The sequence below is a fragment of the Hyaena hyaena genome, unplaced genomic scaffold (assembly GCF_003009895.1).
Source record: "Hyaena hyaena isolate Hyena2069 unplaced genomic scaffold, ASM300989v1 scaffold_18, whole genome shotgun sequence".
Lineage (NCBI taxonomy): Eukaryota > Metazoa > Chordata > Mammalia > Carnivora > Hyaenidae > Hyaena > Hyaena hyaena.
The window spans coordinates 4,908,391-4,934,646 of NW_024080649.1; the positions used below are offsets into that span (position 1 = coordinate 4,908,391).

The 26,256-nt window shown below is 43.5% G+C and overlaps 1 protein-coding gene and 1 long non-coding RNA gene across 3 annotated transcripts in view; one reads left to right on the forward strand and one right to left on the reverse strand.

Moving 5' to 3' along the window:
* ZFHX3 (zinc finger homeobox 3) overlaps positions 1-26,256 on the forward strand; it is a 238,732-nt gene that overhangs the window by 196,968 nt on the left and 15,508 nt on the right. For both annotated transcript variants that reach the window (XM_039222154.1, XM_039222163.1), the window contains 2 exons: positions 17,376-17,509; positions 17,671-17,871. In XM_039222154.1, coding sequence (XP_039078085.1) covers positions 17,376-17,509; positions 17,671-17,871 — 335 coding nt within the window. The remainder of the gene's footprint in view (positions 1-17,375; positions 17,510-17,670; positions 17,872-26,256) is intronic.
* The window catches only part of LOC120223941, a 163,338-nt gene continuing 153,246 nt past the window's right edge, over positions 16,165-26,256 (reverse strand). Inside the window, exon 3 of the long non-coding RNA XR_005526414.1 lies at positions 16,165-17,477. This is a non-coding gene — a long non-coding RNA (uncharacterized LOC120223941). The remainder of the gene's footprint in view (positions 17,478-26,256) is intronic.

Below are 26,256 nucleotides of genomic sequence, written 5' to 3' on the forward strand. Positions count from 1 at the left end.
CAGCTTGTTTACTGAGCACCCAGCTATCTGGCTCTGTCCCAAGGGCTTCAGGGTTTGTGAGGTCCCACTTCTCCAGTGTTGCTTTGTCCTCGAAGGACTCTCCCTCCATGGAAGGTCCAATCCCCTTTCCCCTGCCCCCAGGCCCAGGTAGAAGGGTTTATCCTGCGCACCTTGATTGGGGTCACTCCCAAATCTCTGAGGGGTCAGCAGTGAAGGGTGGGCTTCATCCTACATTTGGGGGCCTGGGCAGGCTCTGCACATTCTGTGTCCTACCTTGTCCCCAGGGCGCGCGCCCACCCCCTGAAGTGTACCCACAGTGGGGCAGGCAGTGAAGCCAGGCAGCAGGACGTGTTACCAAAAGCAGAAGAAGTTGAGGTTGGGAAAGGAAGTACTATTTCTGGAAAACTCGATGCTGTGAGAAGGGGAACAGGCATCTCTCGTGATGATGGGATTGCTGTATTGGAGGAAAGAAGAGTGGAGACTAAGGAGAAAACTTGGGTTTTTTGAGGGGGAGCAAAGTTGTTTCTGAGAATACTTCTCCGGATAGGTAAGTCTCCCAGAATCCACCACAGTTATTAGAGGAAATGATATGACAGGCAACAGAAATTATTTTATTTGCTTAACCTAATTGTTAAGGTCTTTCATTATTAATATTGTAATACTTTGTGTTTTTTTGAGAAAATATTTACCTTCTGGAGTCTGTATTGGTTGGGCCTTTGTTACTTTTCCAGGCACGGCTGTTCTTAAATCATGTTCAGTGTTGGCCTTCACTATTTAAACAAGATACAGAATCTTGGAGAGAGGCCAGGGGAGAGCCATGAAAATGACTGAAAGCTGAGAAATATTGCCTCTGAAAAGAGGCTGAAGAAATTGGGGCTATTCAGTCTGTAAAAGAGAAATTCGAGAGGCAGCTTAACAGCTTCCAAATTTCAGGAGGGAGGGGGTGGAGTAGGCGATGTGCCTCTTCAGTGTTCGCTGGGACACAGCGACAAGGTGTCACCGCAGCAGAGTGAGTAAGCGGGCACGCTGGGTGGACTTAAGTCCCTCCAGTGTCCCTCCTGCTCATTGTCCCCTTTCCAGCCCGGCTCTGTGGTGGCCCGCGGCCTGCGCTGCAGAGACGCTGAGGGAGGGGGGAACGGGAGCACCATGGGGGGAACAGGAGGCAGGGCACGGATGTCTGTCCTCCGGGGCCTCGATTGCAGAGGATGGTCCTGTGTTGCTTTGCACAGACCAAGATGCCGGTTTCCATCGCACTGTTCAGGTGAGATGCGCATGGACTTTGCAGGCAGCACTTGAACGTCCCTGCTCAGAGGTGAACTGGGGAAGAGGACTTCACGCGCACGGCTGGAAGGCCCAGGCGCCTCGCGCACCATCTGTCCTTTGTGCTCACAATTTGGGTCCCTGGTTTCTAATCCAGGCTCTGCCACTCAGTCGTTATGTGACCTGAACCTTTCTGTGCCTCAGGTTCCTCACATGAGATGGGGATTAAAAATAGTGCCTGCTTTCCTAGGATCTCCGTTGTGAGGATTATTTGAATATGGGAATCTTAGAACAGTCCCTGGCAAGCAGGAAGCTCTAGATTAGGCAGGTGGTGGTTGTGGTTGTGGTTGCTGTTGTTTTAATAATTTAGAGAAATAAGATGAGGCAAGCTAGTAGCAGTTTTTCTTGGGGTCCTTTCATGTGAATGTGAAACTCTTGCCAGGAGGCATGCAGCTGCTAGGAGTTTTGAGAAGCTGAGGGGGAACAGCATATGAGCACTTCGGAGGACCGTGCAGACAATACGTGGTGTGTGTTTCCTGCATTCCGGGTGCTACGGACACAGTGAACAACAAAAAGTAACTGCCACGTGCATGATACCTGCTGTGCGCCAGGCCCCATCCCAAACACTTGGTCTGTGCTTCTCTAATTCTTAGGCCGGTTTAGGGCGAGCTTTGTTGAGGGCAGCTCAATTAAATTGCATTTGTAAAGTAAATCATGTTTGTAAATTCACTGGGTGTGAGCTAGTCGACATGGTAGGCAATGAGGAGCGCCGTAAAAATGAACGTCTTTTTAAAAATTTTCTTAAAATGTTTATTTTTGAGAGAGAGAGAGCACGAGAGCACAAGCGGGGGAGGGGCAGACAGAGAGAGAGAGAGAGAGAGAGAGAGAGAGTCATAGAATCTGAAGCAGGCTCCAGGTTCTGAGGTATTAGCACAGAGCCTGACCCATGGTTCAAACTCACAAACCGTGAGATCATGACCTGAGCCGAAGTCGGACACTTAACCGACTGAGCCACTCAGGTGCCCCAAATATGAACATCCTTCATAAGGCCTCACTTTCTCATTCATTCATTCAAAGAGCAGGCTGTGCTTTATCTCCAAAAGCCAGCAAAGAGGAGACAGAGTGGAGAGAGAGACAGAGAAAGAGAGAATGAGAATGAGAATATGAATGAATGAGTTACTCAGAGGTGCAACTTACCAGTTGCAGTAGTAAAGAGGGAAGGGAAAATCCTTCCCTGACTCCTGCAAATGATCCTCTTTTGACCCGAAACGTAATTTTGTCTATGTCGTCTGAGTGTGTAATGACAGGCTTTATTAAGGTACTTGAGCCAGTTTATCTTGGAATCGATATAGGTGCCAGCAACCTCTTCTTAGCTTTCTTTGGGATCCTTACTATTTTATAAAAAAGAAAAAATCTGCGTTTGTTCCATTTATTCCCCAAATTGAGCTGTTCCTATCTGATTAAATGTGATGGGGAGTGCTTCCTCGCAGCAAATAAATAAATAGTGATTTCACAATTTGTACTGTTGATTAGTGGCTGCTCATGGTACAGATTAATAATATTTCAAATGAGCCTGGATAATTGGCATTTTCTCAGCTATTGATTATGTAGTTTGGGGTTTGTACAGGAATGGATAATCTTTACTAAAAATTTTTAGTCACTTATTTTTATGTTGGAATGGGACTCCGGGTTTCCTTTCTGGTGTCCATTGGTCACCCTCTTTGGGCTTCTTTTATTTAGATGTCAGATCTTTTACCCTCAGGTGGCAGCAAGGCAAGCAGGATAGTCACTTGAATCACTGTAGCATCAATCCCCCGGTCAGTGGCCGGGTCCCTACCCCATGCAGGACACTGGGCAGAATTCCACTGATTGCAAGTTCCGTGAGATGACAGGTCTTGCCTTCAGGGGACATAGCCCTCCAGCCGGGGATTTCAGGAAAAGCCATCGTCATCAGAACAGTGTTACCATAGATCAGTGCTGTCCTATGGAACTTCCTAGGTTGATAAAGACGTTTCTGTTTACACCGTGCAATAAAGAAGTCACGAGCCACTGTGGCTGTTTAAGCACTTGTGGTGTGGCCAGTGCCAAGGAGGAACCAAATTTTAAATTTTATTTAATTGTAATGAATTGAAATGTGGCTGTTTTAATCTGGACAGTGCAGCCACATATACTCAAAAGGAGCTAAAACCAACCCTGAAAGGTTGCAGTACAGGCACATTGAGCTTTAACTGTGTGCCAGGCACCGTTTTGGTGTGTCACATCTGTACTTTCCGGCAGGCGTGCCGGGAGTAGGTCACAGGTGCACAGGTACTACTGATGTCTGCAGCCTTTGAGTTGGCCGGGTGGGGCGGGGGCTCCTGAGGCTGCGGTCACTTGTGGCTTCATCTGTTGATACTAATTTGCCATCGTTTTCTGTGTGCGCCACGATGGGAAAGAGAATTGGGAAGCTCTGCACATGTTTGTACATTTTATTTGGTTCCCACCTGTCACTCTGTGAGATGGAAGCTGTAAGTAACCCCTCCCTGTCTTTCCCCCACCCCATCCCCCGTTGTGCAGAGAAGGAAACTGAGCCTGGAAAAGCCAAGCTCGTGCGGGTTGCCAAGAGGCACAGAGAGGTTCAGATTTGCACACTGGTCCTGCAGAGCCCGTGTTCTTTTTTGTTTTTCAAGTTTATTGATTTATTTTGAGAGACAGAGTGAGAGTGTGCATGCGTGAGCGGAGAAGGGGCAGAGAGCAAGGGAGACAGAGAATCTCAAGCAGGCTCCATGTTGTCAGTGCAGAGCCTGATGTGGGGCTCAATCCCACTAAACTTGAGATCATGACGTGAGGCAAAATCTAGAGTCGGATGCTTAACCAGCTGAGCTGCCCAGGCACCCCAGAGCCTGAGTTCCTACCGGTACACTTTCCCACCTCCCTAAGAATGGGATTTTTCTGTGTTATCATTTGATATTGCTTCCATCTCCATTCTGAGTTTGGAGAGCAGCAGTCTCTTCAAGTTGTACGGCAGCAACAGAAACCTGATGGCCACGTGTATGTGCAAAATGGGTGGGATTGTCCACCACGAATGTGCCTCCTAGTCAGCCTACATCCTGCTCAGGCCAAAAGCAGTTAGGTGAAGTGGAAAGAACTCTTTAGATTTGGAGTCAGGAAGCCCAGCACTCACCAAATGACCTTGGCCTCTTGGAATCTTGGGTATCTCATGTGTGAACCATGGATGGGTGACACCCACCACCACACCTCGGTTCCATGATGAGGGTTCGTGAGGGTTCCATGACAGCAGGTAGTGGTACACATACGTACAAGCCCTTGGTAAACCCTTCAGAGGTCACATCTCCTGGTGAGTGTAAAGCAGGCTTGTGGGCCAATGGAAGGTGCAGGAATGTTCTTTGAAGCTAAGTCTCTTCCCTAATGCACAGCAATTTCCACCGTCCAACTTTGTGGTTTTCTCTTTTGAAACATGAAAATGATCCCTCGTTCTCTTTTAGCACTGTGGATTTAAAAGTGTGTGTTCTAGATTGAAGAGCCCCCAGTGTCAGCAACTGAACAATAATTAATGTAGTGATTATCCAATCAACCATTAATTGCTATAAATTAAGTGATATACAATTAATGTGATGCTTTATCACCAATAATTAGGGAAAAAAATTGAACTCTTGGCAAAGAATCATAGTAAGATGGTTATTTAAATCCTGTAGCTGCCATGGTTTCCAGGCACAGAGCTCTAAACTGGTCTAGTTAAGCTAATTTGAGACGAGATGACCAGGGGGTGTCGGTGCTTTAAAAAAACAAAGATGAGGTAGTAGCCCCACTGAAAATGACAACACGATACAGCTTCAGCAGTCCCACACTGGTGTCCATATTTTAGTAAAATTGTGAGTTAGAGTTGTAGTTTGAGTGTTGTTTTTCTAGGGGAATGGCCTGAAGGGATTTTATTTTATTAATTTTTTTTTTTAAATCCATGATGCTCACCTAACACAGAGCAATTAGTGCAGTGGAGCGTCCCTGATTTGAATCTATGGAAGATTGCTATTAAAGGAGGTATTAGCGGGCTGGCAAGGTCTAGGCGACTGTGAGGGAAAAGTGTGTTTATGGAATATGGTGCTGGCAGGCATGATTTCAATCGGGTTTGACATGTTTAACATAAATGTATAGCGTACGACTCTTGCTGCATATGAATAATTCCTACAGACCCACTGCCTTTCTAATTACTGAAGTTGAAAAAAAGCAGGTCAGGCACATCCTGGTGGAAATCTATTACCAGCTCTCCCCCTATTCTCTCTGTTGTTTATAGCTTTGTATAAATAGGGATGCCGTTGTATGGGGAACTTAGTGCCTCACGTGTAATCTGTGACAGAATGGAAAGGGGCTGGAAAAATCCTTTATATTTTCCTTTTTCTTTTTTTTTTAATTGAGTCCATTAAGACGAAAGGAAGTGTATGCTGACAGGAAGCAGTATGTGTTTGGAAAAGCACTTGCCTACCAGGAGTCAGAAGCCCAGGGCTCAAGGCTAAGATTAGCTGCTCGACCTTAGGTCTCTGGTCTTCAGTTTCAAAATCTGTAAAATGGCAGGTTTGGACTAACTAGGTTCTTGCAGTTCTGGAACTCCACAGTAGGGCAGAAGCTTAGAGAATATTAATTTCTAAAGTTGGGATGTGGGTAACTTAGAAGGATTTCGCCTACTCTCTGACTAGTGGAGATGGTCAGGGGTCAGGAGCCTGTGTAAGGGGTTCAGACTGGTCTCTTAGGCTTTTCCCATGAGGATCGGTCAGTACCAGGCCACCTTTCTTGGTGGGGCCTCAGAGCACCATGCCTGGTCATGTGTGACAAGACTCCATCATACTGTGTTGGCAGAGCTCTGTGAGATGACAGCAGGGAGGAGCCCCGGTGGGTTCATGTGAGTGCCTTTGAGTGGCTCCCCCATCCCAGCTCTTTTCCAGTTTTGGGCTGGAAACCAGGCTATTCCTCACCACCACACCTCTACAGAAGTTACTTCAGCGTAAGTCTATGTCCTTTTGGCATTTGGTTCCATTTTTCTACCTGACCCAAAAGTAAATTTGTCATCGCAGTAGGGTGTGTGTGAGGGAATGAATGCTGGGAGCCTGGCTCACATGGCTCCTTCGTGGTTCACATTCTTGCCAAAGGAAACTGTTTTTGGTTTTACGTTTCACACACGGATGGGAATTGTGTAGCTATGTGGGCTTTTCCAGAGTCCTCTGTTCCCCTCCCCCACCTCCACTCCACCCTCTTTTTTTTCTTCCAGGCCACTTTCAGTAAAACTTGGCTGCTTAAAGTCACTGCAGGCAGATTTCTGCCTCACAATTGGAAACAAACCATTCAAACTATTTTTATGTTGGGAAGCAAAAATAGATATAGGGTGTGGTGTATATCTGGACTTGCCTGAATGCCAGTAATTCAGAAGTCTTGGCTTTGAGAATTCATATTGTAAATTGTAAGAGGGGGAGAGGGACCACATCAGTTGAGCAAATATTTTTTCATGCAGTAACAAAATTAGCGGAGATAATCTAAGGCAGATACGGGATATGCAAAAAAGTAAGGACTCCCTTTCTTCTAGAAGAGATGCCATGTATAATCACATAGCTGTGGCACACAGAGTGATGAGAACTCTCCTCAAGGTATGGATAAAGGGTAGTGTAAATGTAGATTAAGGAGCAAATAATTTTTTCCACTATAAAAAATACCTTATAGATCTGCATATTATTCTTACAAAGGGGCCATGCAAATTGTCTTGCTTTGTTTCACTTTTAGCTTTTCTGCTGATTAGAATCATGATCGTGACTTAAGAAAAGTGCCTTTCTCAGGGGATAGCCAAGCATTTTCATTAGGCTCCCACAAACTTCCTGGCCTGGCATTCTCTGTGTTTTGGCGACTAGGGAAGAACGGCACATAGATGGTGAACACCCGGTTGCCAGATTTGTGATCAGACCCCAGTGTGCCTTGTGGTTCAGGAATATATTCCCCACGTCATAAAGGTCAAGAACTCATAACGTAGTGGCTCTCTCTTACTCTATGAAGATTGGAATAGAAGACTTGAAAATCCTGTTTCTCTAGTTGTCAAACAGGATTGTGAGCTCTTTATGATCTGAGCTTTGTGGCATTTGTTCCTTTTTTGTTTGCTTAATATCTTAGACTTTATGTTTTTAAGTTTGTTTAATGTGAGAGAGACAGAGAGAGAGAGCAAGAAAGCACATGCATGTACTCACAATTGGGGGAGGGGCAGAGGGAGAGTGAGAATCACAAGCAAGCTCTGCATCATCTGTGCAGATCCCAGTGTGGGACTCAGACTCATGAACCACGAGATCATCACCTGAGCCAAAGCCAGACACTTAACCAACTGGGCCACCCAGGTGCCTCTAGACTTTATTTTTTAAGAGCAGTTCTAAATTTGCAATAAAATTGAGAGGGAGGTATATTTCCTGTGTACTCTTTGCTCTCACATATGTAAAGGTGCCCCCATAATCAACATCACTCACTAGAATGGTACTTTTTTTTCTTTTAAACCAGTGATAAATCACTGACACATCAAAAATCACCCAAAGTCCACAGTTTATTTAAGGATTCAGTCTTAGTGTTACATATTCTGTGGGTATAAGCAAAAGTGTATTGACATATGTCAGTGACTATATCACACAGTAGTATACCCACTGCCTTAACAGTCTTCTGTGCTCTGCCTCTTCTTCTCACCCCAGTGTAGCTAGCATTCTCATTTCTCTCATTTCCAGCACTTAGCAAGTGCTTGATACTGTTTGACTGTTTCGTTAACAATCAGTTTGATAAAATAGCATCACTACAAACATTTTCAAGTCCCAGCTATTCTGTTTTCTACTCTTTAGACATCACACCCATGGGTTAATAGGATCATTCCATGTTAATGTACAGAAGAGGCAAATTTAGAGTGTCCATGCTTCTTTAAAAAACAGGCCTCTCCCCTCATGCTATGGTTATATATGCCCACATGTGGACCCATATTATTTCCCAGAGATACTTCTCAAAATGAAACCATAGCAACCAATGTTTGAGCTTGTACTACTGGTGGGCATATATGCCTGATCTCTTGCCTCACAGAAACCCTGTGAGTAGACACTGTTATCCCACTGACGGATGAGGAAACTGAGACCTGACCTTTTCGCACACATCATTTGTCCTAGCCCTTTGGAACACTGTGAGCAAACTGCACACGGGACTCGGTACTGAGAGAAACAGTGAAGTAAATCCCCCTGTCTCTGTCTTGTGCACAGTTACCAAAGGAGACATTTCCAGTCTTCTTGGTACTTCAAACACACAGGAGGAAGTGGAGAATCATTGCCATTTCCCAACCTTACAGGGGCCTGAGTGATGTCTTTCATCCCCAAGTACAGATTCTCACACTCACATGCCAAACCTGGACTAGCAGCGAACACACAGAACCCCCCCCCCAAAAAAAACCCCTCAAAACCCCCAAAAGCCCCGACAAATAAAAATAACAAACAAACCCTGGGCAGCTGGGCAGATCATGGGGGAAGTTGATTTGAAAGGGTACTGAGAAGTTCACTTCAGAGTTCATTTACCATGCTGGATCTAAATTTTGTGTGTTTACTTTCACAGGCTCACTTTCATTCTGAAAATTTATTAAGTATCTTAGGTAGATAGGTTTGGAATGGAGGGAAAAACTGAAAGAGTATTGTTTTAGTCCAGTCTTTGGGAGACTGTGCTATGCTGGGGCTCAGAGACCCTAACTAACCTAATTAATGTTCAATTTGATGGGGACTGGATGAACTTCTGTTAATTAACTTTGGCCTGGTCTCTGAATGACCCACGTTGCCCCCTTGTTTTGATCTACATTTCACACCTCTGGACTACTTCGTCTTGTCAGTTCAAGGGTCTCTAATGTCCTTCCCACTCTGGTTTTTTTCGAAATCCGTGGTCTTCACAATCCTATAATTAAGCCAGGAGCAGAGTGACATTGCAGCCACCAGCTTCTCCTCCAACCAGGGCCACTTGTCCTCACAGGACGCTGTGACTACAGCTGTACGTGGTGTCTGTGCACAGCTCAAGAGGCCGTGCCAGAGGAAGCCAGGACACTTTGGGGGAAACTTAGAAGAGGCCAGAAGCAGGCAGGCTAATTCCTTAAAGTGAGGAGTCAGGGCTTGGCCCGTTTGGTCCCTTTTTCCTGGCACACAGGCCAGGCTAATGGTGGCAGCCTAGTGTCTAGAAGTTATTAAATAAACTGACAGCAGATGTTGGTCTAAACGAGGCAGGGGCTGGTGGCTCTGTTTGGACCAGTGGTTCCTTCACAAATCTGATACAGAGGGAGCAAGGTATCTCAAAATTGAATTGTGGGACGGCCTTTTGGGAGCTCAAATCAGTACAGTTAAGCAGCCTTATGCATATTTCAACAAGGAATTAGTGGAACAGATTGATGCCTCAGATGTAGGGCTTAGCACTATTTTCTCCCCAAAGAAGCAGAGAGAGAACAGCAGTCATCAGTCCGCATGGGCCCTCTGTCCCTCCATGAGTCAGCTTACTGGGAAAGTAGAGACTCCACATGGCGGGGTAAGTCAGATGGCTGACTTGGACACACAGGTGCCAGTATGGATTGCTGCACCCTTGTCAGGGCTGTATCAAAGGGAACCCGGGGCTGGTGTGGCCTGAGGTGTCAAGACCCAGCAGGTCAGCACTGAATAGATGCTTCCTCCTCTGCAGAGTGGAAAGAGCCCACCGGTGTCTTCCCTCTTTTCCTGGAGGTTCTCCGGGACACATAGAAAGAACAAGACTGCCCTAAAAGGTGGTCTGTCGTTACTTTGGATTATACTACCAAAAGAGCATGTGGTTATCGCTTCTGAATTTCTGATTTTGAAAATGTGTCTAGTTTATTTCAGAGGTTCCCTGAGAGACACCCATATTTAATCTTTCGCCTTTGGCCTGAGCGGGGAAACACTGTAGCTTTGAGACTAGGCCTGGTTTTCTTCCGTGAGCATAGGTGATGAGAGTGTATTGTTGGCAACAGTCATTTGGGAGTGGACTGGTGGATCCCCCCACACCTGCCAGGCCCCTCATTTAATTCTGGTCCCCATAATTAATGAAAGCTTTGACTCTGATGGCAGTTCTCAAAAGTGTGGTCCATGGGCCATTAGCATCACTCAGAAACTCACTAAGAAATGCACATTCTTCGAATCAGACATACTCTGGGGAGGGGGCATGGCCTGCTGTCTATGTTTTAACAAACCCTCCCAGGGCCTTCTGAGTCAGACTTGGGGCTGTGATCTTGTGACATGCATGAAGTTTCGAGAACTATTTCTCCTTTAACTGAATGGCAGGTCCTGAGCCCCTGCTGAGTGTGAGAGGTACTGAGCTTTCCTAGAAGGTGGAAGTGCCTAGAAGAGGCACAGGTCTTGAGTCTTGGCACATATTATCCAGAATAGCAGGCAATGAAGTGGGAGAGAAGTTTGATCAGAGAAACAGGGTCATAATGAAAAGTGATAGAAGGCCTAGAAATCTTTCCCTGAACACAGGCTAAAAGTAACACAAGGGAAGGCAACACGTGACCTCTGAACTGTTCTTGCAACTTCCTGTGAATCTACAGTTACTTCCATATAAAGAGCAAAGTAACAACAGCAACAACACCAAAGAGTTTCTGGATTTCCAGAGTGCTGACCTATCCAGTTCACATTTGACTTGGAAGAGAAAAATAATTAGCAGTTCCCTGTGTACAAGTTACACCAATCTGTACTATTACTCAAATTCTCCTTGAAGCCCTTTATAGAAACAGAAAGATGTGTCTGATATGTTGATGATGCCTGTACTTACTCTTCCCAACTAGGCATATTCTTGTACTTCTTGAGTAGGTGGTTGTAGCTCTCAAAAATGCTTTCTAGAGATGTACACAGGCAGCACAGCTTGGAATTACAGAAAATGAGACTGTGCTGTGAATTTAAGGTTCCTAACCCCACGGGGCCAGAGACCTGTCCCACACCTCAGCAGGGAAGGGAGGGGAGCCCAGCTTTGCTGTAGCCATGGCACGGAGACCACCTCCTGGGTGTGGGTACCTGTGCAGGCCTCCACTTCCTCTTTGAAACATCTTTAAGTGCTTGGTTGGAGGCAGAATGAGACCATGCATGTTTAAAGACCAAATTGGCAGCAAAGCAAATCCTTTAGAGGAACTGCTGTTCTCTGTATTAGGGGAGTAAGAGAATTTAGCCAAATGTCTGGCCCACTTACCAAGTGCGGTAGCTCCATAGGAGATCCGAGTATGAAATCCTAGCCTGTCCTCTGGGGGAAGGAATTGCAGGGAAATGCCAAGAGTACCTCCACTTTCATTGACAGTATAAAGTTCACAAAGTCCAGAAGCACAGATTACCTGTGAAAACATTGCATTTTTGTTGGCTAGAGGAAGTATGAGGCTCATGAGAAGCTGAAGGAGAAGGGCTAAGGAAAGAGCACACTGTACCTTTCATTTCATTGTTATGAGCTGAAATGACCATTTTTAGACCTACTGAAGCTTCTGAGTCTAGTGGGGTTAGTTATCCCAACTCAAACATTGATACAGAGTTGTGTGAATTTTTTCCCCTCTAGTCAGTGGAGAAGGATAAAAGGTTGCTGTAAATTTCTGGGGCAGGTGGCAAGCTGGTTTACGGAACGCAAGGCGATGAGAACCTCTGGCTTACGGAAAGCAGCATGAATTAATAATCATTTAATTGGCTCCTCCATTATGCTGCTGGTTTGGGAGATGGAAGTTTAGATGGAGGGGCTGTCACTGGTACTTTAGCTAAGAGTTTGACGGTTGAGACGTGGAAGTGGCTGCTGCCTTTGGCTTCTTCACAAGGAGTGAATGTCTGGTAGCAGCCCAGGCCCTCAGTGGGCTCACCTTGGGGTCCCCATGAGAAAGATCAGCACTTTGGGGTATACCATCCCCAGGTGCCACCCCACCATGGAGGGGAGAACTGCAGAAGAAACTTCCCAGCAACATGAACAGCTCAATGCAGGCCCAGAATCTCCCCAAGGGAGGTCTCTGGCCAAAGGGAGGCTGGCCTGCAGCACCGAATACCCACCATGCCAACAGCCCCACTGGTGTGTTGAGTGATGAGATCAATTTTGCTCGTGAAATATAGAAACTACTTCTGAGTACTTTGGTTTTGGAGGAGGGCAAGTTCATGTCTTGGCTGACAATTGGAGGAAGCAAAAAACTTCTACTTCATTTCCAGTTTTTCTTCAGGTTGCTTTTTCACGAGGCAGCTCCATGCCTTACCTCTCTTCACAGCCCTATGGGCCAACCACATCGGCAGTTGTGAAATGGGGCTTTATAAGCCCACTGGTGGTCTTTGGTATTGCAAGTACATCTTTTAAGTTTTCTGTGGCCAAAATTTCAGTGACTCAGACTTTAATTTGTTATTGAGGACTGGAATTGGAAGACTGGTTTTATCAGGTGAAGTTACAGAAACTGTGTTTTATACCATACTTGGCCATTCTTTAAGCCTCCTAAGTTTATACTACTCTAACCTCTTTTTTAAAGTAAGTCATTTCCTATATGAAACTTGGCTTCTTTTAATTATTCTATGTGCTTGGAACATAATATTACAAGCAAAACTTGCATGATTACGGGTTGGTGCTTCTTTTCTCCCAACCTCCTCTAATTAGTAAGACAAGAGGGGTAATTTTTTAAATAATTACTTTTAGAGGTTAAGTGCTTCCCCCCAAAATATTTTAAAAGCAAAGGGTAGCTGGAATTTGATGTCTCATGCATATATTAGTTTCTCCCTTAAGGAAGCCATGTCTTGAGTATTGTGTTTCATTACGAATGAAATTACTTTGCCTCGTGTGTAGAGGAACCTAAGAGAATAAAATAGAGAGTCATGAATCAGGTCTGTCTCTCTCCGTATTTATCTTTGTCATTTGTAGTGTCCAACCCATCATAGCTTAAGGGGAAATGCTGGCTTCTGGCCCAGAAAGCCAACTTTGAAGTTTTTGTACTCCATAAGAAGGACATACGAGTCCTTTCTGTCCTTTATCAAGCAAGTTGGGTAGGAGAGCCGTAACTCCGAACAAGCAAGTGCTTAAACTCCTTAGAAAGTTCGCGTGGCCAGGAATGCACAGCCCACATCCTATCAGGTCGTGGAAGGGTTTGACCTACCATATCATCGTCACTATTCCATCTGCCTCACTTTATAGACTATGTAATCTATAATGTGTGCATTCACATGGTTCCTCACCACATTTCTATCCCTTTCCAAGTACCAGAAGCCCAGCATGTTGCCTGTGAAAGATTTGCTGAGATTTAACACATACTTTTGTATGACATAGCTGCCAAAATGAGAAAATTGCTTTAACCAGCAAAGTAAAAAAAAACAAAAACAAAAAAAAAAACACCTGATGTGCACAGTATGGATCCAAATATCAACTTTTTCATGGACAGTTGAATTTAAATGCTGAACCATGTAACTATAGTATTAAGAAATAATATAACTTCTTGACAACCTTATAAAAATGGAAAAATGGTCCATGATTCCATTACCTAAATACAACATTCATTTTATTCTAGTATTCTTTTCTAGTGTCTACTTTTTACATAGCTATATCATAATGTAATGCATATTTTATCTGATTTGTCTTCTGATTAACATTCTTGAGAATTTTTCCACATTGGTTCACAGCTATCACTTTTAGCGTCTTCTGATACCCAGTAGAGTAGCTATACCACTGTTTACTTGACCATGCCCTGTTTTAAGAGACTCCATTGCTTCCAATTCATTTTGTCATTATTGTAAAAACCAATACAGGTAGTAACCCTTCAACTTGTTTGCCTTTCTGTTGCCAGTATAAACCAAAGGTTCCAGGCACTGTTTAAATTAAAGCTTGTCTCTGAAGTGCATGTATTTCCAATTAGCTACTGTGATGTCATGGTGGCCTTAAAGTGGCCAGTAATTGATTTTTTCAATAATGTTTCCTAGACTGTGACATCTCTCCTAGAATTTAAGTTAAAGTTTAGAAAAGTCCTCAAAAGCAGAAAACCACAGTACTTTTTCTCTTGGTATTCATACAACCTGATTTACTTAGGCCTACAATGTATGCTAGTGACAGAACTAAAATAGAAATTGATTTTGAGACCCTGGCTCTTTTGAAGTCGTTCAGAGAGAAGCAGCTTGAGAAATACTCAGACTGTCTGTGGCCTATAGTAAACCCTTATCCAGCCTGCTGGTGGAGAACTTGTACAACTGTTGGCACATCTACAGAAATTGTATAAAGACATTGGTACTGTGTCTTGATAGGGATCGACATATTAATACCTGAGGTCAAGCTAGGAGGGGGGCTGCCATCCAAGTTAGCCTAACTCTTAGGAGCAGACCCATATCACCCAGGGAAACACAAGTGGATTGTAACTGGGTGTTACAGATTCTAAGAATGGCAGCTTTATCTTTAGGAAACAAGCTAGTGAACTGCAGGTAGCTAATGTCCACTTCTAGACAGATCTGATCTAATAAACATGCAGGCTGTCCAGGATAGAAGGAAGTTGAGCTCCTGAAGTTTTTACACCAGTGGGTCCAGCATTTTCATATTACAGCATGGCTAATGTATTATTGGGGAGAAAGAGGAATGAGGAAGAGAGTGCTGACTTTATTTTTTAAGACACTTTATAAGGATTCCTTAGCTTGAGCTCACAGTGGAAGCTGTACAATTCCAGAGCAGTCAGAGAGTTTGAAAATAAACAATTTTTTTTTAATTTAAAAAAGTAATAAAAGCTCCCCTCTCCGTGCAGGGGGAAAGAATAGTGGGCTCTGAAACCAGAATGCTCACCTCCACAACCTTGGCACGATTCATCGTGCATTCAGCACTGAAGGAAGAGGGTGGACTCTGGTCAGACAAGGAAGTTAATGCCACACTGCGCTACCCTGTGTTTGCCTTTTAGCTCCCAGTGAGATGAGTTGGGTGGTCTCATGCCTGGGGCTCGTCCACCCACACAGCCGCACACCTGCACATTTCACAACCTTTATTCTAAAGGGTGTTAGTGGCAGACTGAGGGCATTTACAAGATGGCATGGTCCTATGAAAGAAAGTCATTTCAGGTTGGGCAGACTAAAAGACAGGGAGTGGGTGTTTGGATTGGAATCTGTATCTTGGTTTGCCTCTTATGGAAGGAGGAGCAGATAAGTGCAGAGTCTAACTAATGCCTACAGGTTGGAGGTGGAAATAGGGAAGGGTTGGGGAAGAGATGGCTGTAATAAAGTATCACCTAATGCCTCCACTCACCCCATCTGTAGAATGCTTTTGAACTGTTAATATATAGAGGATAACCAGTAAGCAAAAATGAAAAATGATGGAGAATGAGGAACCTTCTGGGAGTCTGGGGGCACTTAATTCCCCGAACCATTAGTTAAGGACTCCTGTTGTGGGAGTGTTCAGGCAAGGGCCCATCACACTGAGGTTGAAAACCTGCGACACTGGGTTCCTTTGAGGGGCCAGGAGATGGGAAGTGGGCCATGGGGGAACCGGTCTAGAATGTTACACCACCTAGTTAATCGGCAGCCATTCCATCACATTAAATATCCAGCCGTCATGTATTACCTTTCAAGTGAAAATGAGTAACTCCCATTAAGAGCAAAATGGGTTTGAAGTCGATTCGAGACAGATTAAAGTACTGTTATGAATGTGTGTGTTGGGAGGAGGAGGGGTCTGTGTATAAAATGCTTGTCCTTGTACTTTTTAAATAATAGATGCCCTACAAACTTATGCAGGCCAGGTTACCAAGATACTGGGGTTTAAAGGTCACAAGATGTGCATTCTGGGAAGAGCATCAACTTCCTGGAATATTTCCTGCATTTAGCAATTCTTTCTTTAAAATTATTTGTGGCCTTATGATTTTAATGAATAAAATTGATTTTCTAAAATTGTTTATTAAAGCGTCCATCCATAATGACAGCATCTTGGTATCCACGTCAGAACAAATTTTCAAAGCTGAGCATAAAGTAGAAACATGAGCTAGGTAACTAGACTGGGTGATACAGACAGCATTTGCACTTAAGAGTAAAAATTAGGCTTTCTAAATCAAGGACCTCAATGAGGGGAATGGGTATATATTTTTCACCACCATTTTTGGGATTTTTGAAAATCATTTGTAGCAAGTTTCTGAAAAATGAAGTTCATTGTTCACAAGTGACAGAACCAACCCTCAGATACTGACCAGGTTGTGGAACGACCACATCTACTCCTGTTGGGATGTGTTTACAACAGAGAAGCCCTGCTGATCCTTGTTAAATCTTTAACCCAGCGGTTTTATGATCAAAATCTTCCAGATTCTTTTCCATGTTTCAGAGAACTCCTTCTACCCACATTTCTCTGCCTACTGTTGCTTCTTAAGTCTCATGTGACCCTTCTCATTAATTAGTGTTTTGGTTGTTCTTTTTGGTGAAATGGGGTGTGGTTTGGGCAAGCAGAGAGGAGGCTTTCCCTCTCACCACCCACTTGGAATAAACGCTGGTGTCTGGAGCATTGCTCAGATTATACGTTGGATTCATGCCTTACCTCTTCCACTCTTCAATTACTTTTCCCCCAAAAACAGGTTACTAAACCCAAACTTGATTTTTTTCCAAGTATTTGTATGCGGATATCCTTTCTTGGGTCACATGTGTCGTGTCTCCTGTGATGTGCTGTGTTGTGATTCCAAGAGCTGGGAAAATCAAGTTAGGCTCACATTGTTGAGGACTTGTGTGAAGGTGGAGTGTGTCTGGGTACTCAGGTTGACTAGCCATTTGCAGAGCCACACTGGTAAGACTCTACCACCCGCTCTCTGCCCTACTGCCCCCTATAGGCCAGCAGACTGTGTCTTGATTGGGGGAAATCAGAATACACCAAATTTAGCTTAATCCAGCTCAGAGCCTTTTAGTCCATTTATCTTTTTTTCTTAGCATTCAGTTGTTAAAATAGTGACAGAAATTCATGGGGGAAATGGAACACTTGCTTCTTTTCCAGCGTGCTTGATAAGTCAGTCCGGATGCTCATCCTACTTGAATTTTGGTGTTTCAAGAAAATCCTGTGCTATAAATGAATGTTGATTTTCACCCAACACAAACCCTCTGGGAGCTGGCCTGGTCTGGCTGCTATATCACATCTTCTGCTTTTCCTTCCAGCGTCGTCCAGCCAAGCAGAGAAGGAGCTGACAGATTCTCCTGCGACATCCAAACGCATCTCCTTCACAGGTAGCTCGGAATCTCCTCTCTCTTCAAAGCGACCTAAAACAACAGAGGAGACCAAATCTGAGCAGGTGAGACTGGAAGGGGCTCTGCTGGTAGAGGGCAGGGCGGGGAGTAGGGAGTGCTCTAGACACCAGCAGGGAACCCACTCTTGGGTGGGCGGGCTTGGGGCAGACACAGACCCTGGTGGGAACTGAAGATTCAGCCAGAGGAATGGGTGTGTCCCCCACAGATGTACCAGTGTCCCTACTGCAAGTACAGCAACGCCGACGTCAACCGGCTCCGGGTGCATGCCATGACGCAGCACTCCGTGCAGCCCATGCTGCGCTGCCCCCTGTGCCAGGACATGCTCAACAACAAGATCCACCTCCAGCTGCATCTCACCCACCTCCACAGTGTGGCGCCTGACTGCGTGGAGAAACTCATTATGACGGTAAGGGCAGCCGGCGGCAAGACTCATGGCTTCTCTTTCCCGAGAGGTCAAAGGTGACGCAATAACATGGATGAGATTCTGTGTTGTTGGGTGAGAAAGCCAGTGTAGAGTTGGAAATGTCAAAAATGGCCCTAGACCTCTGTTCTCCTACACCTCCCTTCAACTGGGCGCAACCATGGTGTGACAATGGCCCAAAGCATTGAATATGTATGTGTTTCTCTACCTTCCCTTATTACCCCACCTCTTCATCTGATGGAGAGATCAGCTAACCATTTACATGAAGAAATTATTAAGACTGAAAACCTTCAGTAAGTTGGTCATGTTCTAGGTTGCTCTTAGTCTCATCTCATCCTCATAACAGCCTTGTTTAAAAAAAAAATAAAAGTTGGACATGTTCACAAAAATTAGTTGGATGTGTTCACATTAACAGCTGAGGAAACTGAGGCTCAGAGAGGTTAGCTGGCTTGATGCTACTTATAAGTGTCAGGGTTGAAATTTGAACCCACATTTTCCAGCTCTAGGGATGTGACCCTGTAATGTGGGCATTTCTTAAGCAGATACGTGGATTCTCAGAGCAGGAGAATGGTCAGTGGGATAGCATGTGTTGACTCATGGATGAAGGCTTTGCATTTTTAACATTCTGTTGCCACACCTGCAGGTGTTAAAAGTATGGCTCAGTGGCTACTATAGCATGGCCCAAAAGGTTAGTGTAAAGATTTCATTGTAATGTGAAAACTTTCCAAATTCCACAGATGATACCAATATCCTGCTTTTCTATCTATGATGGGGCTGCTCTGCAAGCCCATTCCTGATCACTAGAGGAAAAACTACCAAAGAGAATTATGCTCACCTCTAACTTATTTCAACAGTGGAGTAATAGGTTAATTTGATTATAAAGATTCCCAGAGATGTAGTGGGTTCAGTATTCCATGTTATAACGTGCAGGTCAGAGACCTATAACCTCTAGGCATTTCCTATTCCATTTGGTTGTGCAAGATTAATGAATAATGTTCTAAGTGATGTTTAGTCATGGGGAACATATAATTGATAATGCGTCAAGAGAACTTTAGCAGCCTAGGAAACCTGAAGGTGACCTAGCATAAGTTTCATCTCAGAGATCATTCAAGTATAAATTCCCTTTCCGTGGATATTTTCAGATAGACTGGTGAATACTGTGTAAAGATTCTCTGTGAGTGGAGACCTTTTTTTGGATGGGTGGGTTTCTGTGTTATAGGTACTGGCATTCTCACCAGACTTGGAAATAACAAGGGGATTTTCTCAGGCCTCATCACACTTCCCACCTATGGCCTGGAACCATAGGACCCTGAAGGAACAGAAAGTGATGTGGGAAGCATTTTTAGTACTTAATGACATTTTTCTTTTGCTCAGGTGATTATTTTTCCTGTTTGATATAAATCTGGTATAGGAAATATGAGCCTATAATAATCTGTATGACTGGTTTACATTAAATAGTAGGTTTCATTTATACATCCCTAGGGACTAGAATATAAATTATATTTCAAATATCCATCGTTTGTCATAGTTTTATAACAGTGAACGTAAGGTGCATTTCATGTAAGTGAGTATGATGGTCATTATGAATCTTCCTCTTTTCCATTGGAGTCTTCAAGGACAACATGTAAGTACTGTGTTCTTCAGGTACCAATCCCTAAGATATTTCTGGATGTTACTAACTAGCACCTTCTCAGCAGTGATTCTCGACCTTTTTAGAGACTCCGTTAAAAGTGATTCTTTAGCCTTACTGTGTTACTCTATGCACAGTAAAGTGGAACCACTGTTAAGACCACCTTTGAATATTCTGCATATACAAAACTGTGTATAATGCCAGGAAGCATAAGAATATCTTAAAATTCATACACAGAACCAGGTTTATAAACCCTGTTCTACAAGAAACCCTGAGAACATAATTATGTAGGAGAAGCATGATCCCTAAAAGGGTTGCATTTGGTACCCTGTGCACCTCATCTTCCCACAGCAGACAGTGGAGATGTTTTCTACAGAAATGTAGACTTTAAGCTTTTTTTAAATTCCACTATAGTCAACAGTGTTATATTAGTTCCCGGTGTACAATACAGCAATTCAATAGTCTATACGTTATCCAGTGCTCATCATGATAAATGTATTCTAAAATTCCTTTAACCTATTTCCCCCATCCCTCCACCTCACCTCTGGTAACCATCAGTTTGGTCTCTATAGTTAACAGTCTTCTTCTTGGATTGCTTCCTCCCTGCCCCCACCTTTGTTCACATGTTTTGTTTCTTAAATTCCATAGATAAGTGAAATTGTGGTATGTCTTTCTCTGACTTATTTTGCTTAGCATTACACTTTCTAGATCCATCCATGTTGCAACAAATGGCAAGATTTCATTCTTTTTTTTTATGGCTGAATAATACTCCATTGTGTTTATATACCACATCTTCTTTATCCATCCACCTACCGATGGACACTTAGGCTGCTTCCATAGTATAGCTATTGCTAATAATGCTGTAATAAACGTTAGGGTACTTACATCCTTCTGAATAAATGTTTTTGTATTCTTTGTATAAACACCTAGTAGTATGATTACTGAATCATAGGGCAATTCTATTTTTAACTCTTTGGGAAACTTCCATACTGTTTTCCACAGTGACTGTACCAGTTTGCATTCTCACCAACAGTGCCTGAGGTTTCCTTTTTCTCCACGTCCTTGCCAACACTTGATCTTTCTTGTGTTTTTGATTGTAGCCATTCTAGCAGGTGTGAGGTGGTGTCTCATTGTAATTTTAATTTGCATTTCCCCAGTGATGGGTGGTGTTGAGCATCTTTTTACGTGTCTGTTAGCCATCTGTTATCTCTTTGGAGAAATGTTTGTTCATGCTTCTTGCCCATTTTTTAATTGGTTTATATTTTGGGGGGTGTTGGGTTATATAAGTTCTTTATATATTTTGGATATTAACCCTTCATTGGATATGTCATTTGCAAATATCTTCTCCCATATAGTAGGCTGTCATTTTAGTTTTGTTCCTTCACTGGGAGGAAATGAAGTCTTTTATTTTGATGTAATCCCAGGAGTTTTTTTTTTTTTTTTACTTTCCTTGCCTCAGGAGTCAAATCTAGAAAAATACTGCTATAGCCAATGTTAGAGAAATTACTGCCTGTGGTCTCTCAAATAATTTTTATAGTTTCAGTTCATGCGTTTAGGTTTTTCATCCATTTTGAATTTAATTTTTGTATGGTGTAGGAAGTTTCATTCTTATACATGTTGCTGCCCAGCTTTCCCAACACCATTTGTCGGAGATTCTCTTTTCCCATTGCATATTCTTTCCTCCTTTGTCAAAGATTAATTGATCATACAATTCTGGGTTTTCTATTCTGTTTCATTGATTTGTGTGTCTTTTTTTTGTGCCAGTATCATGCTGCTTTGATTACTACAGTTTTGTAGAATAACTTGAAGTATGGAATTGTGATATCTCCAGTTCTTGTTCAAGAATTCCTTTGGCAATTCAGTCTTTTGTGGTCCCGTATAAATTTTAGGATTGTTTGTGAAAAATGTTGTTGGTATTTTGATAAGGATTGCATTAAATGTGTAGATTACTTTGAGTAGTAGAGACATTTTAACAATATTTATTCTTCCATTCCATGAGCATGGAATGCCTTTCCATTTCTTTGTGTTGTCTTCAGTTTCTTTCATCAGTGTTGTGCAATTACAGATGGGATTATTTTCTTAACTAGAAATGTAGACACTTCTGAAAAGTGTGCAAATTGTGGAAAATGTACTGATTATAGGAAGTCACTTTGCTAGCAGCACGTTAGTGGATTCAGAAGCAAAGTTGAAAGTTATGAGAAATTTAATCATATGAGGGTTTCACTCTTTTCCTAAAGGTATATGTAAAGATGGTTTGATAATCACCCTCAGCATGAGAAGGTGGAGTTATTGCATGGCTGTCGGTATTGAATTCGTTCTTCAAGCTCTGAAGATGGTTTGCATTGAGGTTCTGAAGCATTTCTACCTTGATCCTTTAGTTCAGCAGGAAAAGATGAGCAATTACGGTTAGATGGGAATTGGTGGCCGTAGTTTAGGGGGAACCCTGAATCCTGATTGAGGACTGGAGTTTGCCCTGATGAATCAAAACAAATGTCACTGTTCATCCTCTGTAAAGTTTGGTGTTAAAATGGAATTTGTAGTTGTTTTATAACCAAGTGATTATAATACACCTTTGGTGACAGTCATGCTCCTGGTGGACATTTTACTCTAATTTTATTAGAAAATTGGCCATGAGACAGTGTTGGTTGGGCTTTCTGACTGTATCTATTTGTTCTTGGTCAACTGAAGCAGGAAATTCTGAAAACAGCATTACGAGAAATGTCCCAAAAATCAGAGCTCCAGTTTTAAAAGCATATCATTAAGGAATAGCCAGTGTAAGCCAATGAATGTATAGTCATTCATCCTCCAAAAGGAGAAAGTTATGTCTACTTAGTCCCCGAGTGGCTAGGATGAATGGCAGTTAGAGGAGTGACTCTCCTTCCTTGCCAAATGGTTTGACTGTTATCTGTGCTTTGACTGTGCTTTGCTGTAGAGTAGGAAAAGCCAGCAAAATCCACCAAATAGACAATTCTTGGTAGACATTGGGTATGTCCAGGGTATCAAAGCTATAAATTATGATAAACATTTTTCCTCTCTGGATCCAAGGTTGCAAGATTTGGCTTGAATTGGGTTTCGGTTCTTTTAAAAGTAAATTTCACCCTGATAAATGGAAACAGATTACTTTCTACACAATGTCTTTCCGTTCAGTTGTAAATGGAGAGTGTTTTGAGGAGGCTTCATTTAATAATACCTTATCAGACAGCTTTCAGGAACCTGCAGTGTCTAATATGTCTGTTGCTATGGTAACAGCTGCTTGCTTATGCTCTGCATCTCATATCTGTGTCTTCCATGGGCCCCCTTCTCTTTACCGATGAAGGGGCTTGAAAAATATTCTCCACTGGGAACAATTGCAGCTCTGGTCCTCCACTATGGAAACTGCACCCACAGCACTTCATTCTGCTTGGCCTATTGGAAACAGACCTCCAAAGAGTATCTTTATACATGTCATATGAAAGGAGGAAATCTATAAAGCTCAAGGACTTTGAGACAAGTGCCCCTCCAGACCTGACCGAGCAGGCTGCCCCCAGTGTCCGCTCCACAGAACTCTCACCTATTTAACAGAGAAGTTAGAGACTTAAAATTGGTGGTGGGGACGTAGGAGCTGCTGCTCTGTACCCTCATTTTCCGACTCTTTAGGGGGAAGGAGGGTTGAGGGTGAGGAGGGACATGTATCTGGCCCCTCCATGAGAATGAGAGAGACCATCTACCATGCATTTCAGTACTCTTAAATTATTCTAATTGATCACTATCCTTCTAAGTGACAGGACACACCACTGGGCTCCTGGAGCATTGATATGGGGAAATGGTTTTTGTTCCTTGGTCACTTAGCAAAATATGATCTCCTAGCAGAGATGGGGTGTGCTCCTGAGCAGCCCGGGATCACCTTTTTTTCTAGCCCTTCGTCTTATCTCCCTTCAGTAGTTCTTAGGTATCCTGTATTCTCTGCATATGCACAGGCTTTGCTTCTCTGCTCCTGGCCCTGCACCTTGCACTGCTGGTAGTTTTCTCTCTCCCTCCCTTCCTGCCTCCCCTCGCCACTCAGGAGCAATAGTTTGTCTCCTGTGACTTCTTTCAGTCCTTGTCTGTCTCCCTGTTAATCTATGGGCCTCTGGGACAGAATGGCTGTCTGACCCCCCTCCCAACTGGGGCGGCGGGTGGCCACTAGCCCTGGGGCTTTTGCACCTGCGTGGGTACCAGCTCTCTCACTTTGTCTCTATCTCAGAGGAAGGTAATGAAAATAATCGGGCTTCATTAATTCCAAGCCCTGTGAGATGATAGCCATTTGGAGCCTGTTTGCCAATTAGATCGTCTAAATTAGAAGTGACCTTGGTATACTGCCACTGCTTGTTGCCTCTCTGAGTCTAATGAAGCTTTTCTCTCCAATCCATTCTCCTTCTCAACTCTCTTTTTCTGTCACCCTGTCTGTCTGTGTGTGTTAACTATTCCTGTGTTTCCTGTTCTCCTACTCACCTCCTTTTGTTTTGTCTTTATGGTTCTTAGTTTTTAAACTCTGGTTAGGGCTGTGTTATTTTCTGGCCCACATGAATGTGAACATGGCCCTGCAGTTTTTCCTCATGAATTTTAGGTTCACACCCACATAAAGATAGACAACCGCACAAAACCAATTTAGAAAGGAAACAAGGAGGAGAGAGAAAGCAGACCCTCTAGCCTCCATGTGCCAGTGCCCAGGCTGGCACATTTGGAAGGGAGTAAAGGAAGGGAGAACACCTCTGAAACCCTGCTGCCGGGAGGGGCTCTGGATTGCTCACTGCAGAAGTGCAGGGACCAGGGGGCAGCCTCCCGCGGTGGCTGGTGCAGGGGAAGTGAGCAGCCTGACTCCCACTGCAGCCTGCAGACATACCACTAGCTAGAATGCTGAGCTCCTGAAGCAGCTTGGGTTTAACTTCAGTTTTTTAACAGTAAACAATTCCTTATTTACAAGGATGCAGAGAGGCCAGGTCTCTGTCAGGAAGGCCTGTTTCTGAGGCTTTCTCACCTTCTCCTTCCATCTGAGGCTGTTCATTCTATTAATTTTCGCTGAAAGATTTGAGTCTTTCTTGGGAGTCTAGGTTTCGTCAACATATTCTTTTCACTTGGAATAGTGAGCCTTTCAGAAAGATCCCCTACTTAGGTGAGCATTGCCAAGGCTGTAGGAATGAGGGTCTAGGTTCAATAGAAAACTTTCTAAGAAAGTATCTTTGCTTTCCAGCATGTGGAACATGTTGGTTGTATTAATCTAAGCTCAGACAAGGTGGGCTTGAGCGGTAAATTTGCATGGACAGTCCCATGAGAACTTAGCATGTCATATACCCTTTGGCTGCTCAGGGTGCTGTATTTGGCCATTCCACATCCATGTCCTGGAGAAAGGAGGCGAGGAGGGCTCCTCACAACTCTAGCTTCCTCTACCAAGAAAGAATAAACACCAGTGGTCCCTCCCAAGTGTCATAGTGGGTACAAAGCCCACATCCAAGCCTCTGAATTTTATAAGGAGTATTGTTGGGGCTTTAGGGTTTAATCCCCTGATAGAAACTTGAAAAGCATCAAGTCATAATCTAGAAAAATGGTGAACCAAACAGGTAGGAACTAGGTATTTATGAACCCATATCACCTCTCCTGGTAGTTAAAAGACAGTTAACTTGAGTCCATGGATTTTTCTCTAGGGAGCCTTGATTTCCCAAAATTATCTGCTATTGTCTGTGTGAAAGTATGTTTTTAGGCATCTGGAGCCTTCATCAGATTTTCTAAGGAGGTTATGATCTCTGAAAGGTTATTTATTCTGGCTTGTGAGCTTCTTGGGCACAGGGACTCTGTCTCACCTTATCTTAACAAACGTACAGTACAGGGACCCTGTACAATATCTAGTGAATGATGGTCAAATGGACGGGGGAGCAGAGAATCACTTGAGGCCCTTCCTTCTCAACAGTTAAGTTGTTTTGAAATTGCTTAAGTTTGAAGACTTTCAGTGTCAGCGTGGGACTATTTTTATTTCTCTTGTTTATGAGAATTGCTTAAACTTCAAGATTTCTGGCATCAGAGCAGAACTCCGTATTTCTCTTGTATACAATGAAACCTGTTTACTTGTTAGGAAGATGTTAGAGCCACTGTTTTCTGACTCTTAGTACCCCAGCTCTGATGGTTGGTTTTTCCTGTATTCTCATCAGCTTTGAAGACTCTGGGGGGAATGTATGTGGTATCTAGAAGATTACCATGGAATTGCCATGGCCAAGGCCAGGCTAAAAGTATGTTAGCTAACTTGACAATAAGTTATTTTAAAAAACCAAGATCTATCAGAGAAATATTATAACCTAAAAAAAAAGTCTGTTTTAATGGTCTCCAGTCTCCTCTATACATTGACTATTGGGGACAGAATGTAACATGTTCAGTGTTTATGGGTGTCTAGATTATGAGAGGAATCTATATGGATGGAATAGTAAAATGTAGAAAGTATAGTTGTTTGTACCAATTGTGTTCTGTCATCTGGCAAACCTAAAACTTTATGTTCGGCTTTTGAGTCTGGGATGGAGTAAAAGTTGGAGGGAGGGAGGAAAGAGAACCTATGCACGTGTGTGTTTTCTCTGCAGGGGAAGGTGGTGCCACCCCGTTATTTGAGGGCATCTGAGGTTTGGGCACATCTGGGATGGTTCTGGTTATGCTGCAGTCAGGTTGTGTCCTCTCCCACACCTACATGGTCCAGTGCGCCTAGCAAAGGGAGGATCTTCAAAGAATGGTGCTCAGCACAC